This window comes from Phaenicophaeus curvirostris, chromosome 7 (genome assembly GCF_032191515.1).
Source record: "Phaenicophaeus curvirostris isolate KB17595 chromosome 7, BPBGC_Pcur_1.0, whole genome shotgun sequence".
Taxonomy (NCBI): Eukaryota; Metazoa; Chordata; class Aves; order Cuculiformes; family Cuculidae; genus Phaenicophaeus; species Phaenicophaeus curvirostris.
In genome coordinates, this window is record NC_091398.1 from 10,445,791 (window position 1) to 10,464,804 (window position 19,014).

Consider the following 19,014-nt stretch of genomic DNA (forward strand, 5'->3'; position numbering starts at 1 on the left):
TTTCCCTCTCCTTCCTTTTATTATAGATCAAGGGAAGAAGTTCTGAAGAGGGTTATCTTTTCCTGCTTCTCCGTCCTTTCATATTTTGGTTAATTTTTCTCATTTCCAGAAGTAGTTGAATGCTTATTTTCTCCTTGAGTTAGTTTTAATGTCTTAGCTTTCTAAAGAGTTTTTTCCTGAGAACGTCATTACAAAATCCTCTCAATTCACTCCTGTCGTTCACATAATTGTGCCCCTGTTTAAATAAAGTTCTATTGCATGAGCTGGTCTTTAAGAACTGGAAGTCTTTCTTCAGTTTCAAGAAAAAAAAAAAAAAAAAAGCTTTGTAATATGTTTGTGTCAATAGAACAAGTAATGCTGGTACTTTGTCATATTGGATATTCAGATATTGGAGATTTTTTAAATGTTATGTCTGAATCTATGATGAAGATAAAAGTATACTTTTGAAAACACATGGTTGGAATGGGCTGTGTCACTGATTTGTGCCACAAAGTGTCAGAGTGTTCATCAGATATTGGTCATTAATCATAGCACAAGCTTTCTTGCATTTTTGGCACCGGGCTGTAAGGAAAATACTTAAGAGTGAAGCATCAGGTATTATTACAGATAACATATTTCCAGTCAGCTTGCTGAGCTTCTGTATGTCTGTAGAAATTTGGACTGAGATTCTCTAATATATAATCAGTATGTGAAAATTAATATTTTATATTTAAATTATATTACATTAATATTTTATGTTTTAAAATACTACACTAAATGATTGAAAAGTTCACAAAAAGCACTGTTCTGTAATGATATCTCTAAAATACTTGTATAAAGTTGATTTATGTGTCATCAACCAAAGAAAGTTATATTCTTAGTCCAGGTTGTTCTGCTATTGCTGCATGGGTCTTGTTCACTAAGTCATCTTGTCTGTTAGTATCTACAGATGAAAATGGATTATACCCTTTGTGGTGGTCCATAACATTAATGATGAACGAAGATGAATTTTGATTCAGTTTAAGGTTTGCTGTGTCTGGATGCAGAGAGTAATGCTCTTACATTAGTGATTTTTGATCTAGCGTAGTTATAAGCTTCTGCTGCTTCTTAAGTCAATTTCACTCACTTCGCCAGCTTAAGTTTTTGAAAACATTTTTGCTGCACTTTAGCTATTTTCACAGACCTCTGTTAAGATATATTTGCCCTTTCTTGTGTTATGCTCAGTTTGTTTGTTGACTGCAACGTTTATTTTGTGATTTTAGCCCTAGCAGGAACTATATTCTCATGCAGTTAAAAGTGAATGTAATCATCAGATGTGAACTGTTACAACAGGACTTTCAGTGCAGACAATATTAATTTTGGTATTATCATAAAATTGTTTGCTTGAACAGCTAAAAATTCTTTATTAGCCTAGTGAAGATGATGGAAGCAACATTTCTGAAGGCCTTTTCTGTTTGTATTTCTTTTATTCCATTTGTATTTCTTTTATTCTGTCACTTATGCTTTCCTAGGCAGTGATAGGATAAAACTGAGTTACATTTTTTAGGAAATACACATGTGACACAGATGTACTTTAATGTATGGGAACAGATGTTTAACTGTGTTGTTCACAACAGGCATATTTCTTTTGATCAGCCCTCAGTTTCTTTATAGCTTCCCTAGATGTGATGAGTTCTCCAATTTACTGATAAGGGTCATTTTTGATTTAAGATAATACATTCTCCCAGTTACAACATTTAAGATTTATAGGAGCTGTATTTCATAACTCTGTTTGTCAGTAATTTGCATCTTGTGTTTCATTAGCAAAATGTGTTTAATTAGGCTCTGTGTTTGTAAGAAAAAAAAAAGGCAATCAAAGATAAATTTTCTATACACAGCCACTAGCTTCTATTGTCAGACAACTATTTCTGTTCTTATCTATGGTTTTGATGAATTCACATATAAACCTTACAGAAGGATTGTTTAAATTGATTGCTTGTTATTTTCTTAACTTATAGTTTCTAGTCTTATGCTTTAAGTATCCTTTAAAAAATTCAGACATTCAGCTGTCTGTGGAAAAAATGTTTCATGCAAGTAGTAAGAAAAACTATCTGGATAAAAAAGCAAGCCTGATTCACCATAGGAATCTATTATCTTTGAAAAGTCCGAAAGAAGACATTATCTTTAGTATATATTTCAAGATCATGAAAGGTAGGACTCTGCCGGTGCAGGATGTAGTGTATTTTAATAAAGACATTATAGCATCAAGACTTGTATGTGTAAATGCTGGGATTGTGTGGTGAAGTGAATACAACCCAACTGCTGATATTTTAATAGGGTGAAGGGTCTTCTTGGTGGTACTCCAGCTGTGTAAGATTTCAGCTAAATTTAAAAAAAAAAAAACCACACAAAAGCCAGTAATGGAAGACGAGTGCATTTAGACTTCTGACTGGAAGAATTTGTTCTTTATAAAGGTATTCTTAAACTAGTAAGCATCTGTAATTGATGGAGAAGGTTAAACAGATACAGTGAATGTATTAAAATAACTATTCGGCATTTGCTAAAAACCCGAGGCCCCTTCCAGCCTGGCCTTGAACACCTCCAGGAATGGAGCAGCCACAGCTTCCCTGGGCAACCTGTGCCAGTGCCTCATCACTCTCATTGTGAAGAAATCCCTCTACAGCCTTTCCCTCATCCAGTAGGCGGGTCACTTTGTCATAGAAGGCAGTCAGGTTAGTTTGGCAGGACCTGCCTTTCATGAACCGGTGTTAACTGGGCCTGATCACCTGGTTCTCTTGCATGTGCTGTGTGATAGCACTCAAGATGGCCTGTTCCGTGACTTTCGCCGGCACTGAGGTCAGACTGACAGGCCTGTAGTTCCCTGGATCCTCCCTGCGACCCTTCTTGTAGATGGACACAACATCAGCCAGCCTCCAGTCCAGTGGAACTTCCCCAGTCTTCCAGGACCATTGGAAGATCATGCAAAGGGGTTTGGCAAGCACATCTGCCAGCTCACTCAATGCTATTGGGTGAATCCCATCTGGCCCCATAGATTTGTGAGTGTCTAATTGGCTAAGCAAGTCTCTAACCGACTCCTCATGGATCATAGGAGCTCTGTTCTGCTCCTCTAACTTTTGGGGATATACACATAGGGAACAACTTTCCTTACTATTAATGCTTTCTTTGCCCCAGTCTTTAAGTGCCTCAGCCTTGTCCTCATCCTATGTCACAATTGTTCCCTTTGCATCCAGTAAAGACTGAATATTCTCCCTGGTCCTCCTTTTACTACTGATGTATTTATAGAAAGATTATCTTTCACCACCTTGGCCAGTCTGATCTCTAGTTGGGCTTTAGCCCTTCTGATTTTGTTTCTGCATGATCTCACTTCCTCCCTGTAGTCCACCCAAGATGCTTGTCCCTTCTGTAGTTTTAGTCTTTTAAATGTACAACTGAAATTAAGCTCTTATCTATACTAAAAAACTTGAAGGCTATCTAGAAAACAAATCCAGTTACGGCCCAAGCAATTGAGAAAGTGAAATCTGATTTAATTACTTCTTTCAAAAGAAAGTTACCTCTTTCAACTTTTTATTATTAAAACTGTAGTTATTGTTATCACTATAAAAAAGAACAAACTTCGAAGAAACATCCTTTTCATGGAATTCACACTCTAGTCTTTGTTATTTAATATTCAAGCTAAAAATTTGAGTTGTTATGCAAACTTCTGATTGTCTAGAAAATAAGCAGGAAAAAAATGCTTTATAATAGATAGTATTTGTATTCTTAGATAGGGGATTAGAAAAAAACCTCATTTAAGCATTAGAAAGTGCAAAATAGGCATGATTTTTAAAAATTCATCATCTTTATGCAGAGGTCATTATTGCTGAATGTGGATAAAAATATCAGCAGAAACGTGCTTTCTGTTGCTGTAGGAACAGGCTTTACTCAGTGCAGTGAAAATATTCTGTTATTAATGATATTAAAAAAAGTTGGAAGCAATGAAGTCACATTTCCATTTAATTCAAGAGTTCTGGAGCCATTTTAAGAGTGAATGTAGCTTTACATGTACCTCTGCAGTTGCAAGAGGAGTAAATACAGGGCCATTGCCCTTGCTGCTACTCAGAGGAGGTCTGCAGCCTCTGACCAGTCCTCAAGTGAAAGGGCTGAAAGACAGATAAGGGATGAGACATAGGATTGCACCCTATGCAAATAAGATTCAGACATTTACTCAAATACTGTTTGCCTTCTTGAAGCAGCAGTACTTCATCTGTGTAGGTTTGGTGTAGTCTCTGGATAAAAAAAATCAAGTATGATGACCAGTTACCTTAAGTGTCCATTTTTCAGGAAATAAAACTGGAATCTTAAAAACTTCATACATCTACATTAGAACCTGATATTCATTTTATAGAAAAAGCTTGAAGGTATTTTCAAATTTAATCATGTATCGCTCTAATGGAATAAGCAGTGAGAATTAATTTCTTGCTGGGCAGAATTTTAAGAGTCCAGAGAAGTGACATGGAGTGAGGAAATGGATGTAATTTTTATTAAATTGAGATAATGTTTTAGAATTTTCATGTAAAACTCACCCAAAGATCTCTCTAGATAAGTAAAATGAAAATATGTTCTACCATGTTCTACTCTTTTCTTAAAAACCTATCATATAATATCATCAAATATATAATGCTGGTCCAAGCAAGTCTCACCCAATTAATTCCACTGTTTTTGGTGGAAAGTATGAATCATTGTGAAGATTTTTGTGAACACTAGTAGCTTTTATTGGGTAAAGTGCCATTTTTCTAGTATCTAAACAATTAGAAATGTTATATCTTCATTAGCCAGTGACTTGGTTTGGTCTAAGTTAAGATGTCTTAGTTTTAATAGAAAAATTGGATGGATAGGAGGACTAAGAAAAGGGAAATTTAACAGTGAGGAAAGGAAGTAAGCTGAAAGAGTAGAAAGGAAGAGAGAAAATATTTGTATGAAGAAGTCTCTTGTGAAATATTCGGTACAGGGTTTTGTCTCCAGGTGGAATCTAATGCGCATTTCTATTGATGTGTACCCCTTAGATAAGCTTTTGAGAAGTGACACTTGTTTACCTGTGTGTTGTGGTTGTGCCCAGTTCAAATGTTATTACCAAATGATAGTAATTTTGTCAGATAACATTTGTCTGTAAGTTTTTCAGTTTGCCTATGGAACATTTCTCTAAATTAAATTAGTTTTATGTGAACTGAAAATACATATTTTCTTGCTGCTGCTCACTGCCTAAATCAGAAAATACGTGATAGACAGCACCAGGAGCTCTTCTGCTCTTGTGGAAGTGTTTCATCAGGAAGGACTGCTAAAGAAGAAGACTAGATGATTAGAAATGTGAATTCTATTTCTGACCCAGAGAACAAAAGTCCCCAGGTTAAATAAGCAAGTTTCTAACCACATGCTTCAATTTTTAATCAAAAATGCTGGAGGCTTTTACTGCTTAAAATATTTCTGTATTGATAAATAGGTAATTATTACATTATAAGAAAAGCTAATTATGATTTATTTTAAAAGTATTATAATTACGAGTTTGTACAATTAATGTAAGTTCCAAAAGTATTGGTGGATTTGTTGTTTGAATTATGTGCAAAAATAATATATTTGCAATAGCAACTGCCTTAGTAGTCTAATGGGTTCACTCATTTTTGTTGTTGCTGTGACTCATGGGTTTTTGACGTTAATCTCTGCATGACTCATCAGTCTTTTAAAGTGTAGAACACTCTTTCAGCCAAATCATAAAAGTAACATGCTTTATCAGTGTTTGAACCATAAAAGGCCTTTTAATATTTTGTTGAGATGTGTATGGTGCATCCAATATCATTTGATTGTAGAACAAAGCAAGAGGTGTGTTGCAGAGGATTATGATTATGATTGTTTTTACCAGTAATTTTACAACTGTGTCCTTTGCTTGTGCTCCATGCATAGGGAGTTGGCCTCTCGGTCCATGGACATTTCCGGGTTGCTACAGAAAAGACAATTTTTGCAATGCCAGAAACAGCAATAGGTAAGCATTTTGACAGATTATCACATGTTAACAAGTTTGAAGTTACACTGTGTAATCAAGATGAGAAGTCTTTGACAGAAAGCAGTGGTGGTAATGAAAGAATTTTAAAAAGGAATTGGTTGTGGAAAGTACCTTCTATTAAATTAACAGGAACTTATCTGTGTTCTGGGAGATTGATCGTTGAGGTTCTTAACTGGGGGTTTACTGTTTAGGCTGACAACAAAGACTGTCAGGATATAATTTTTTAAACATGGAAGCAGATCTGTGGAACTAAGTTATTGCTACAGATGTAGGCAGATAAAGTCTAAAGATCCCAGTGCAAGTATGTCAGCTTTACGTTTGGAACTCAGTATGAGTCAAACAGGCTGCACAACAAACTGATCCGCAATTTTAATGAGACGGGTTTTGAAATTCTAACTTTTCTTGTAGATTATTAATGTAGACCCGTTACAGTTGGGTACTGATAATGTGCAGGTGTAATCACAGTGTCGTCTTTTTTGGTTTTTAAATAGCAACATGTACCTTGTGTTTTCTAATGTCTGATCCTACAGCTTCTTTGTCAACTCTGAGATGTACAAAATAAAATGTATCTCAGAGCTATATGAAGATGGTGGTATGTCTCAAGAAAAGTCAGTCAAAGTGAACGCTTCTATGAAATCATTCACATTTCCCTGTCTTAGACAGGTATACTCCATTAATGCTTTCATCAATGTCCAAGTCCCTTCTCCCTGCTTATCACATTTATGAAGGGTCCTCAAAACGTGCAACCTATCCTGCATGTCTCCCCTGCAAAATATCTCGTTTCTATATCTTTCCAAGGCAAGACAGCTGAAGGATGTTTGCTATTGTTCTTATCTTTATGTCATTGTTCTTATCTGTATGTCCTCAAGCAGGAGAATAAGGCTAGTCTGTAATGTGTAGCAGTCTTGACCGCATTTATTCAGATTAGAGAGCCCTATCTGGTATTTAAACAGCTTAAGTGGCATCAGATATGGTTCAATCTTAGTTTCACCGCAAAGAATTAGTTGTAAGGTGTAGTGATTGCTATTTTCTTAAAAGCATTTCCAAACCAATGCGTACTGTTAAAACTAAGAAATAATGTAAAAAAACCCAAGACAAGTCTGTTCTGAAGAGATAGTAAAAGTTATGATATTCTGCTTTTGTTGAAAATATTTTCATCTCAATAATGTCATTACAACTAAAGTTAAAATTCACACTTAGCTAAGGATTGGATTTTTTTACTGCTTCCTGTTAGTAACGCTTAAAAGGTCTAGCGTTTTCCATGTTTTTAGTGTTTTGCACATATTATCTGTTGTTTATTCCTGCAGCCCGTATGAAACATTTCACAAAACTTATTATCTGTTGTTTATTCCTGCAGCCCGTATGAAACATTTCATAAAACTTAGTCTGAAATTCTTAAAATATTATATGAGCCATGACTGTCAATTCAAATAAAGCATAATAAAATCCTGAAGTATAAGCAAACTCATTATCATTTTAACTCCTGAAAAAAATATTAGAGCGGTTCCTGCTAGCTAATAAATATAATGTAATTTTTCTGAACAAGTAAGTTTGGGATGAGAAAAACAATAACTAATGCAGCCCTCAATATTTTTCTCTGCTGAAGAAGAATTTAGTAAACTAGATAGGTCAAGCATTAACACAGCATGAATTTGCTAAACTCTTGAAGTTTGTAATCAGTTGTTGTACAACGAAACCGTTTGTAGAAAACAATATTTTTTTTTTGAAAACTAAACAGACCAGTTCTTTGTCATATAAAATTATTCTGATAATAAAGATATCTTTTTCACTGTCTTCTTCAAAGGTTAAGAAATGCACGGTCTTATATTAATAAAAATGATGTACTTTACATACATGTCTTGTGTGGACAAGGGTTTATTCAAACAAAAATAGACTTGAAGACATGGACAAGAAATCTTGGAACTTGCTTAGGAAAGAAAGTAATCAAAACCCTTTCAGGGTCACTTAGAAGTAAACCCACTGATATCTGTTTGGATTTAAGGGCTTAGCTGTTTTGATTTCTGGGATGTATCTTTGAAATGCATAATTGTCTAGATATCATGTTAGTTGATTTTTTCATATGTTCATTTATTTCAGTAGGCATTACACCTTTTCTGTGAAACAAAAACAAAGAATTCATTCAGCTGCTACATTTTCACACCATTGTTCTGCATTTATACCCTCCCATAAATAAAAGGATATAGACAGATGCACCGCTTTGCAAATAGAAATAAAAGGCAATTCTGGATTGTAGGAGTCTAAAACTGACAGATAAGGAAAGATAAAGACTGGTAAGCACCTTATGTGTAGGAAGGCATGGAAAAACCGCTGTTGGGAAGAACAAAAGATGAAAATATATTGTAAGAAGCAGGTTTTAAGATGATGTTATAGTAATAGGGATACGTTCTTGTAAATATCTAAGTTTTTAGCTTTCTATGGGTCAATTACTAATGAATCTCCAACTATCTCTGCAAAGTAAGTTTCCTACCTTATGTAGCATCTCTGCCTTTATCTTATGCTTGGCAGCTGCAGAGTTTCACAACTGAGGTTACAGTGAAGCATGTTGTGTCTGTCTCAGAGCACAGATTGCCAGTCAGCATTACAGGGGATAGGCTTTTAGCCTGGTCAGCGCAGCAGACATTCGGTTCTTCTCTTATTTAAGTAGGGATTTGAGAAATAATTGGTAAGATCTATCAAAAGAAAAAAAATCATTATATGGAATACATTAAGAGAAACCCAGTCACAAGTAGAAGTGTATGGGAAGCATTATTAAGAGAATAAAGAGTAATATGTAGAACAGGTGTAGCGATTAAGGCACGGACCTCATCGATGGGGGCGACAACTGAGATGAACTTTATTCAGAGAATGCAAACCTTATATAGTGCCTCTGTATCCAGTAACAGCTATTCCAGTGAATTTTTACCTGTGAGAATCCTGCAGTACAGCAACAGAGTGCAACCCCCATTTCCCGCAGATGTGTCCCTTATCTCCATGTTTTCCACCTAGTGCATTCCTTTCCTATTAACCCATGGGTCTCAATAAAGATTCCAAGGTTGCAACAAGCTAGCAAGCATGAGAACATCAGCCGTTTGCTTCCTGCTTGCTGCTAATATCGCAGGTATACCAAGGCATTGGCCGTTTGCCCCAGCATACACGCAATACTGGAATCTTTATGCCCACAAACAGGGACAAGAAAAATAAAATTATAAGAAGAAAGGAAGACAAGGACTTTGAAAAAGATACAGTAAAAGCTATAATGGACTACATGTATGCAACCAAATAAGTTTAAAGTGCATTAGTTACACCTTTGCTAATCCTGTTGTAAATTCCTGAATAATTAAAGAAACCTTCAGTCGGTTTAGTTTGCTTCAGCTCTAAAGCACCTTAAGCTAAGCAGCTTCACAGTTCTTTCGGAACTAATTTCCCTGTGTATGGCCATGTGGAATGGCCCTGTACATCCCAAGGGGAAGATGGCTCTGGGAACTTACTGGAGCATGGGGAGAATAGTGCTTCAGTATTGGTATTTTAAATACAGCAAAGAGGAAAAGGTTGTTGCAGTCCTGGTGGATGGGGAGGATCATGTAATTTCATTTTTGCTTTGGAAGGCATTTGTAAGAGAAGTGTAATTTTGAAATGAGGGTTTTATTTACAATCATAGGATATCCAAGGGGAGACAGATGAATAGAAACATAAAACTAAATGACAATCCTGGCATTAACATCATAAATACGATGGTTCAAATTGGTAAAATGCTGAGTAGACTAATTGGAATGTGAGTACAGATGAAAAAGAAGGGAACTGATGAATTTGGGTTAATACAGCATAGGACTTTTGAAGGGTGCCATTGAGACATTGACCATTTTAGGAGATCTGTCTCGGTAGCCCATGGGAAGAATAAATCAGCTAACAGCAAAGTGCATATCAGTGGGGATGGCAGTAGAATACCACAACTATAACTGACTGGAAGTTGCTCCTAAAACCAACTTTGTGACGTATTAGAGGCAGCAGAACAAAGGGAGCCAGAAGAGAAACTGAGAGATGAGTGAGAACATAAGGCAGTGATGAACTTTAAAGATTATTGAGAAGAGGAAAACACTGAAGAGAAGCTGTCTGAAAGAAACCGCCCCTTGATTCCATCCAAGGGGGAGGAATACTGAGGGACCACAAATTTCCTGTATCTTAAAATAATTGTAATAGAGTCGTTCTGTAATACACACATTTACTCTTTTGTGACTGAAAGCAGTTACTTGTGAATGAAAAGTTACCACTTCCTATCAGAAATCCATTTAAATTCCTTATGTACTTCTTAATCTTCCCAGTTAATCTCTATGCTTTGGTAACTGTTTGCTGAATTTCCTATTGCTCATTTTTATTCTTTTAAATTTATTTTTATGTTTCATTTATTCTCTCACCTTTTGTTTCTTCAAAAGACTTCCAGTTTCATGAATGCACCATTGTGATTATTTCAAAGTTGTAACTGAACAATGCTGCTTTCCATTTTGATTTCTGAGATTGATACATCTAAGCTTAAGTTTTCTTAATTTTAAGTATGTTAAAAGTTACAAAAAAGTCTTTGAATTTATTTTGTAGGTGATTCATGTATATCAGGTTAAGGTAGATATTGACAAGGGGATGATTTTAAATTTAATTTTTTGCCATTAAAGTAGTTATATCTTTTTCAATTACAAGTTTTAATTAAGTCTTCTAAATTTTATTCACAGCTTTGAATTTACTCTAGATTTTTAAAAAATATAAATGTTAAGATAGTTAGTAAACTGGAAAGCTATGGGGTTTGTTTTATATTGCAGGTTAATCATAGCACTGTCCAAGAGCCAGGTGTTACGTCAGCACCTTGTGCCTCCACCTTCAGGAAGGCCCTAGCGATATTGTTGATCTATTAATGAATTCTCAGCCATGGAATTTGTTCAAACTTATCTGTGCAAGAGCCACTTTTGTTTTTTCTGAGAGCACGCTTGATTCTTCAGGCATCTAAAAATGTCTCAGGTTGTTGGTAAATAGAATGAACACTATTGTCTGATGTATGCTGGTAAATTATGTGCCACTGGAAAGAATACAGTTTGGAAGGTGTTCTAGAGTTTGCTTTTAGGAAGGGTTTTGATGACAGAGAAATGTCAAACCAAGTCAAGGAGAAACTTGGGCAAGAAAGCCATGCTTAAGTAAGGGATATGAGTGAGACAAGAAGAAGGAGCTACTAAGTTACACCTTTTCTTTTTTTGATTTGTGTATTACAGGCCTTTTTCCTGATGTAGGTGGAGGATATTTCTTGCCAAGACTATCAGGAAAGATTGGCTACTACCTTGCACTAACAGGATTTAGACTGAAAGGAAGAGATGTACTAAAAGCTGGCATTGCTACACATTTTGTAGAATCCGAAAAGGTAAGCTGCTAACCAGTGTTAGCAAGGGCGCAGCCTACAACCACAATTACAAGTTTGATTTGTGTAGCACACCAAAACACTCTTACTGACTTCAGTGTTTGCAGAGGTGCAATTATATTAGCTGGCCATGCACTGTGGATGGGCATTCTAAGATTCTCTCAAGCTGTCAGTATAATGCTTGCCAACTAGTGAGAGCTTTGCTTTGAAGAGGAGGCAAATGTTGCCGTCTTTGTGATTCTGTTGTTGAAGGGCATCATTTACTGAGCATAACTGAAGTTGCTTGAAAAATTGCAGAATTTAGACAATAGTTTCTGAGGTTACGGATTATTTATACGACTGCAACGTTTTTAATCTAGGTAACACCCCATTAATGTGTTCTTTATCAGTCTCCTTAGCATGTGACCTATGTATTTCTTACAGTGGCTGTAAGAAAGTGTAAAAATTAGTATATTTGATAAAGTCAGAGTCATAATGTTCCAGTAACTTGCAAGGATATAACTGAAGGAAAAACAATGACTTGCTTTCCTTCTCTGTGTGAGGACCCATGGCTGTCATTGTGGAGCTGGTTAGATGCTATTTTGAGCGTAGCATGCTTGCCAAGCTTCTGCTCTTTCCTCTCAGGCTGCTTTACCTTCTGCAGCTGTAGCTCTGCATTGGGGGTCTGCTAGGGAAGTAAAGTTCTTTGCCAATCACTGTAGACATAATGAAGTCCAGATGGTTCAACACTGACAAGTGAACTCTGGCTCCTTGTATTGTTTACTTGGTACCACTTTAAGATCTGTCTGAAAGTTGGGCTGTCAGGGGATGTTTATATACATATATACTCTTTAGTACTATTATCATAGCAGTAATAATCCAAGAAGTACATTTCGGTTTACTTACTTTTCATTAAATCTTATTTTTAATAGCTACCTGCCTTAGAGAAAGATCTGATAGCACTGAAATCACCTTCAACAGAAAATATTGCAGACTTACTGAACTCTTACCATACGAAGGTAATCTGATCAGTTACTGAAATCAAGCAGAATTGTTAAATATACGTACACACAATTTTGCTTCTATCCATGCTACTGATAATTTCTTTTATGGCTAAAAGATAATGGGATTTGAAACACTTTACACTCTATAAAATACTGATTTGTAGCCTATAGTGGTCTTTCTTCACTTTTTATCAGTTTGGAGACACCTCAAATTTCTATTCGGATGAGCTCTTTTCTCTGTGCTTGTATGCAAGTTTCCAGCCAGTAGCATGATGATGTAGAAAATATATGGCTACTTAATTTCCACCTCATCATTCTGGATTTCTAGCACACTTTGCAGAAGGCAAAATAGATAGCTACTAGCAAACTGGGAATTGTACAGGATGACAAGTGCCATCTGGGGATTTTGCCTGAAATTGAGGGATTCTGCCAAACAGGCAACAGGGTTGGAACTACTGGCCTAGTCCAGAGGCTGCAGAAATTGTAGTGCTAGTTATTAAGTGCTGCACTGCTCACTTGGAAGTAGATGTTATATTTCCATCCCAGAAATTTTGTCTTCATTGACCTTAAAAAGTGTTTTGCTAGCTTGATGCTTTTGATGTAAATTTTAGCATTATTTTGATGCAGGCCATCTGCAGTCCACATTTGAAGCCTGAATTTAAAGGTTCAAGCTGTTCTTTTAATGTCTCAAATACTTCATATGTTTGTAACCTTGAGATACTTGAAAGACTGTGAACAAGCAATTATCAGCAGGATACGTATCAGCAGAGTGCAGATATGTTTGTAGGGAAAGCATGTGAGGTCTTAAAGCAATATTTTCAGGGGGAGAAAGGTGCTGTTTTCCCAGTGGACATTCGCATATTTCTTGGTTGTGATTTTGGAGGTGAATGTAGCTGTATAGGTAATTATAGAATCATAGAATAGTTAAGGTTGGAAGGGACCTCAAAGATCATCTGTCCCTGCATGGGCAGGGACATCCCACTAGATCAGGTTACCCAAGGCCTCATCCAACAACTTCCCTTGGCAACCTGTGCCACTCATGGTGAAGAAATTCTTCCTTATGTCTAGTCTAAATCTGCCCTTCTCCATTTTATACCCGTTCCCCCTCATCCTATCACCACAAGCCTTTATTAATAGTCCCTCTCCAGCTTTCTTGTAGGCTCCTCTCAGGCAGTGGAAGGTCGCTGTAAGATCTCCTTGGAGCCTTCTCTTCTCCAGACTGAACAAGCCAAACTCTCTCAGCCCGTCCTCATATGGAAGGTGCTCCAGCCCTTGGATCATCTTTGTGGCCTGCTCTGGACCCGATCCAATAGTTCCATCTTCTTCTTACATTGAGGACTACAGAACAGGACACAATACTCTAGGCGAGGTCTCACAAGAGAGGAATAAAGGGGTAGAATCCCCTCCCTCGACCTGCTGGCCACACTTCTTTTGATGCAGCCCAGGATACGGTTGGTCTTCTGGGCTGCAAGTGCACATTGCCAGCTCATGTTGAGCTTCTCATCGACCAGCACCCCCTTAGTCCTTCTCTGCATGGCAACTCTCAATCACATCATCCCCCATCGTGTACTGAAATCGGGGATTGCCCCCACCCAGGTGCAGGACCTTGCACTTGGCCCTGTTGAACCGCATGAGGTTCTCAGAGGCCCACTTCTCCAGCCTGTCCAGGTCCCTCTGGATGACATGCTGTCCTTACGATGTGGCAACTACACCACTCAGCTTGGTGTCATTTGCAAACTTGCTGAGTGTGCACTCAATCTCACTGTCAATATCATTGATGAAGATACTAAACAGCACCCGTCGCAGTACAGACCCCTGAGGGACACCACTTGTCATGGATCTCCATCTGGTCTTTGAGCAGTTGATTTTTTGAATACAGCCCTCCAACCAGTTTCTTATCCACCATGCCGTCCGCCCATCAAATCCGTATCTCTCCAATTTAGAGAGAAGGATGTTGTGGCGGACCATGTCAGAGGCTTTACAGAAGTCTAGACAGATCACATCCGTCATTTTACCCGTGTCCACTGCTGTGGTTACCCCATCATAGAAAGCCACTAAGTTGTTCATACAGGATTTGCCCCTGGTGAAGCTGTGCTGGCTGCCATTAATCACCTCCATGTCCTCCATGTTCTTTAGCATAGTTTCTAGGAGGATCTGTTCCATGATCTTCCCAGGCACACAGGGGAGACTGACAGGTCAGTAGTTCTCAGGGTCAACTTTTCTGTGTTTTTTAAAAATGGTCATAATGTTACCCTTCTTCCAGTCACCAGGGACTCTTCCTGATTGCCATGACTTTTCAAATATCCTGGAGAGTGGCTTGGCAACCACATCTGCCAATTCCCTCAGGACTCTGGGATGCACCTCATCAGGTCCCGTAGACCTGATGTTCAGGTTCCTCAGGTGGTCACAAACCTGATCTTGCTCTACATTGGGAGGGGTTTACCCCCCTGGTCACCATCTTGCCATCCCATGACCCAGGAGGGGTGAGGAGAGCAGTTATCAGTGAAGACTGAGGCAAAACTTAAGTACCTCAGCCTTCTCCTTGTCTGTTGATACATGATCACCATTTCCGACCACCAGTTGCATTATGTTTTCTTTGACCTTCTTCTTTTGATTGACATACCTGTAGAAGCCCTTCTTGTTACTCTTTACTTCCGTTGCCAAGTTTAGCTCCAGCTGTGCCTTGGCCTTCCTGACTTCATCCCTACACAACCGGGCAGCAGCCCTATGCACATCACAGGTTACCTGTCCCTGCTTGCACTGCCTGTGTATAATACATAATTAATGTTTGTGCTAGCCCCATGTATTGGCATTTACAATCAGTTTATTCAGTGGCTGTTTTAGCTACTTTGATGTGCATTGTAATTTTATTTGAAAAACATAAAAGGGAATTTCTGGCATCAAATCAGGATTCAGTGTATTCAGTCAATCTGGATATTGCCCCACAGTTGTTTGGCTTTGAAGTGCACAGTGTCTACTCTTATTATTTCTATTCTGGAATTACTAAGTTCATATATAAAGATTAATTAGGAAAATAAATGGGATAAGCTATATTACATTGTAGTCCTGATTATTTTGACAAAGTAGAAAACTACAAAATAGGAGGATTATATGTTGCAGTATACTGCTTTAGAAGATGACATAGGTTGGAAAAAGAAGCTGTGTAGTTTTAGTTATTAGAGCTGAAATGACAAGGAGGCTTTCTCAGCTTCCGCTGCTGTTAGTGAAACATCTGCTTATGTCCAACTCTTTAGTGCCAGACAGCCTGAAAAATTTGACAGCCTTTCCACATAAGGCCAACAGATCTTCCACACTGTTCAGTTGTCTAAGTAATATTTTGTAAGTGGCAGAGAAAACATAAGGAAGACAAATGCATTTTTTTAAAATACAAATATACATGCCAGTATATTTTTTAATATACTCAAACTACTTTTTTTTTTAAACATTTTCCATTTTTATTAGATTTTATCAATGCTGGCTTTCTTAGCGTTTTTAAAAGATATTTATAGATAGAGTTATAATGGTTAATTGTGTACAAGATAACCACCCAGTAAAAGGTGCATGCATAGTAGCTCCAAGCATGCATCACGAGATAAAGTGACAAGTTCATTTATATACAATGCAGAATTGTAATTCATTAAAAATGTCAGTGTCTTATGAATATTACTTTATGATATTTCTCTCACACATGTAATTGAAATTTTTCAGCACTGGTAAGATTTTCAGTCTAAAATAACTAAATATGTATTTGCTTTTTAAATAGAGCAAACTTGATCAAGAAAAGGAGTTTGTACTTGATGAACATATGAAGAAGATTAACAGGTATTAAGCAATCTGTCTTCTTTTTTATTCTTTTGGATAGAGAACATGAAGTTAAATCAAATAACAATATCAGTGTTCCACAGATAAGGTGATAGAAATTACATTCAAGTTAGTAATTTAAAGTTCCTTGTCTTTAGGGACCTTTATCTGAAGGTCAATACATATTTCACTCGTCAGTACATTCAATATTTGAGCTTATTTGCCTGAGTCATACACCATTGTATTAAGCAACAACCTTATGACAAACTGAAATGAGCATTTTCTATAGAAATTGGATGGGGATTTGTGAGAGTAATTGTTCAGTTGGATAGGAAATGTTACGTAGCACATTCATATTCATTGGTATAAGGCCATTTCTGTGATTGTTTGGAACTTCTGTGTATCCGAAAGGGAAGGAGAAGTAAGTGAGAGTGATAAGCAGCTAAAACTCTTGAAGAAGGATGGCAGAGTTCAAACAAAAGGTGTTGACACCAAACCAGTAGAATGGGGTTGATACCTAAGGATTTGATGTGTTATAAAAATACAGATGAGACTGATGGTGGTAATTAAAGTTTCTGGATAAATATCACTTTCCACATGAGTTTATTGAAATGCTAGAGATTTGTAAAGGAAGAGGTGATGCCTGTCTACTGAGTTACTTAAAACTGTACAATGGGAAACACATCGCTAAGAAAAGCCAAATCAGCTGGTTACGCTCTGTTTCCAATTTTGGGTTTACTAGAACTTCTTAGAAAAGAGGAAGACTGAAGCAATTTATTTCTTTAGTAACCTTTTCTTTTTTCTATCAGTCTCTTTTCAGCCAACAGTGTGGAAGAAATTGTTAAAAAATTAAAGCAAGATGGTTCTCCTTTTGCCATTAAGCAGCTAGAGGTATCGTCTTCTATGCTATTTTTGTTAGAGATTTTAAGTCTGGTTCTGTACTTTCTTGTCATGGGGCAGACTTGAGTCACCTTTTAATATAAATACTACTGCGTGACAGCAGTAGGATGCTGGGCCGATATCCTCAAGTTTTCACGTTTAGTCCTGTGGGATTGACAGTAGTTCTGCTCAGACATGAATATTGCTCTGTAGAACTACACAATGCAAATACCATTGTATGTTGCATAAAGTTGTAATCTAATCAAAGAAAGAACCCAAACTCCGTTTTCTCCTTCCTCACAATCAGTGGTTGTTGTTCAAAAAGGTTCCTTATATAGCTTCTCATTTTATTGCCAAGGGTTAAAGCAGTACCAGAACAGTGTTGTTTGTATTCTTCCATTCCAGATAACTCAGTTGGGTAAACAGCAAGCAATTTATCATCACAAAGTATCTTTTCATCTTTATAATGCACTTCTGAGTGTTGGATGTAGTCACTACTCAAAAAAATGTACAGTAATACTACTCACTTAATACACGCTTCAGTCTCAACAGCAGGAAGAAACTTATATTAATTTATATGTAATGTGTGTGTTTTCTCTTTTTCCTTTGACGTATCTGTATTCAGGTGCCTTGTAAAGGTTTGTCTTGGAGCTATTTAAATAATACTTACAATTGGATAGAACACAAGCGTTTTTCTAACAAAAGATTTGTTTTAACTTTAGTTACAGCTCACAGAAGAAATCCTGCTCTTGTACTGAAAAAAAATACATCATCATAGAATCATAGAATAGTTTGGATTGGAAGGGACCTTGAAGATCATCCAGTTCCTTCCTGCCATGCGCAGGGATGCATCCCACTGGATTAGTTTGCTCATAGCCTCATCCAGCCTGGCCTTGAACACTTCCAGGGATGAGGCAGCCACGGCTTCTCTGGGCAACCTGTGCCAGTGCCTCACCAACGTTGCAGTAAAAAATTTCTTTCTAATGTCTAATCTAAATTTCCCCTTTTTCACCATAAAGCCATTCCCCACCCATCCTCTCACTATACTCCCTGATAAAGAGCACCTCCCCATCTCTCCTATAGACCCCCTTTAAGTACTGGAATGCTGCTATATGGTCTCCCTGGAGCCTTTTCTTCCCTAGGCTAAACAACTCCAGCTCTCTCAGCCTGTCCTTGTATGGAAGGTGCTCCAGCCCTCTGATCATCTTTGTGGCCCTCCTCTGGACTTGCTTGAACAAATCCATGTACTGACTCTGCTGAAGGAAGGATCATCTTCAGACTTCCATTTTAGCATAAGGAATATAACTTCATTACATAGTATCATTAACACTAGGCCTCCTGTCCCAGATAAAAAGATACATTTTTGGGCTTCGGTTTTAATTAAAGATTTAGTATTTTGTCACTGGGACTCTCAAACAGTTTTATAAAAAGGAAGTTTTAAAGTTGTCTTTGTGCCAACCCATACACCTAGTACACTGCAAGAAGTCTAGCGTATGTATTATAATAGCAAAATTGAATGAAAGAGAAAGCTATTTTTTCCCCACTTGTATTCAAATTTCATTCTAGTTACCCAGACGTGCTTGACTTGCTTCCTGCATCTGCAGCCTCATAATCTTCGTTATTACAAAAAAACCCAACGTTCTTGTTCCATGGTACATTTGATTCATATTTTTATTTAGAACCAAGAACTATGTAATAACTTTGAAGATACGATTCTGTGTAACTAGCTTTTTTAATTCCTGAACAGAAAAATGGCTCTCTTGTTGCTTCCCCAGTGTTTTTATTTCATGTCTGTAATAGGACTTTATAGCAGCTTTTTTCTTTCATATGATTTGTAAATGAATGACTATCTTTGGAGCTGATAGAAGTTCCTGAACAACTGTCTGTTGTCTGTTCTATTCAAGAGATGAGACTCTGTTAAAATAAGGTGTTTCTGTCCATAC

At 37.2% G+C, this 19,014-nt stretch overlaps 1 protein-coding gene across 2 annotated transcripts in view; it reads left to right on the top strand.

The window, feature by feature from the left end:
• Window positions 1–19,014, top strand: part of HIBCH (3-hydroxyisobutyryl-CoA hydrolase) — a 46,219-nt gene that overhangs the window by 17,527 nt on the left and 9,678 nt on the right. The window contains exons 7-11 of one of the 2 annotated variants that reach the window (XM_069860763.1): window positions 5,914–5,992; window positions 11,266–11,411; window positions 12,320–12,406; window positions 16,155–16,213; window positions 17,002–17,083. In XM_069860763.1, the coding sequence (XP_069716864.1) occupies window positions 5,914–5,992; window positions 11,266–11,411; window positions 12,320–12,406; window positions 16,155–16,213; window positions 17,002–17,083 (453 nt within the window). The remainder of the gene's footprint in view (window positions 1–5,913; window positions 5,993–11,265; window positions 11,412–12,319; window positions 12,407–16,154; window positions 16,214–17,001; window positions 17,084–19,014) is intronic. The other variant, XM_069860764.1, reaches the window with a different exon arrangement.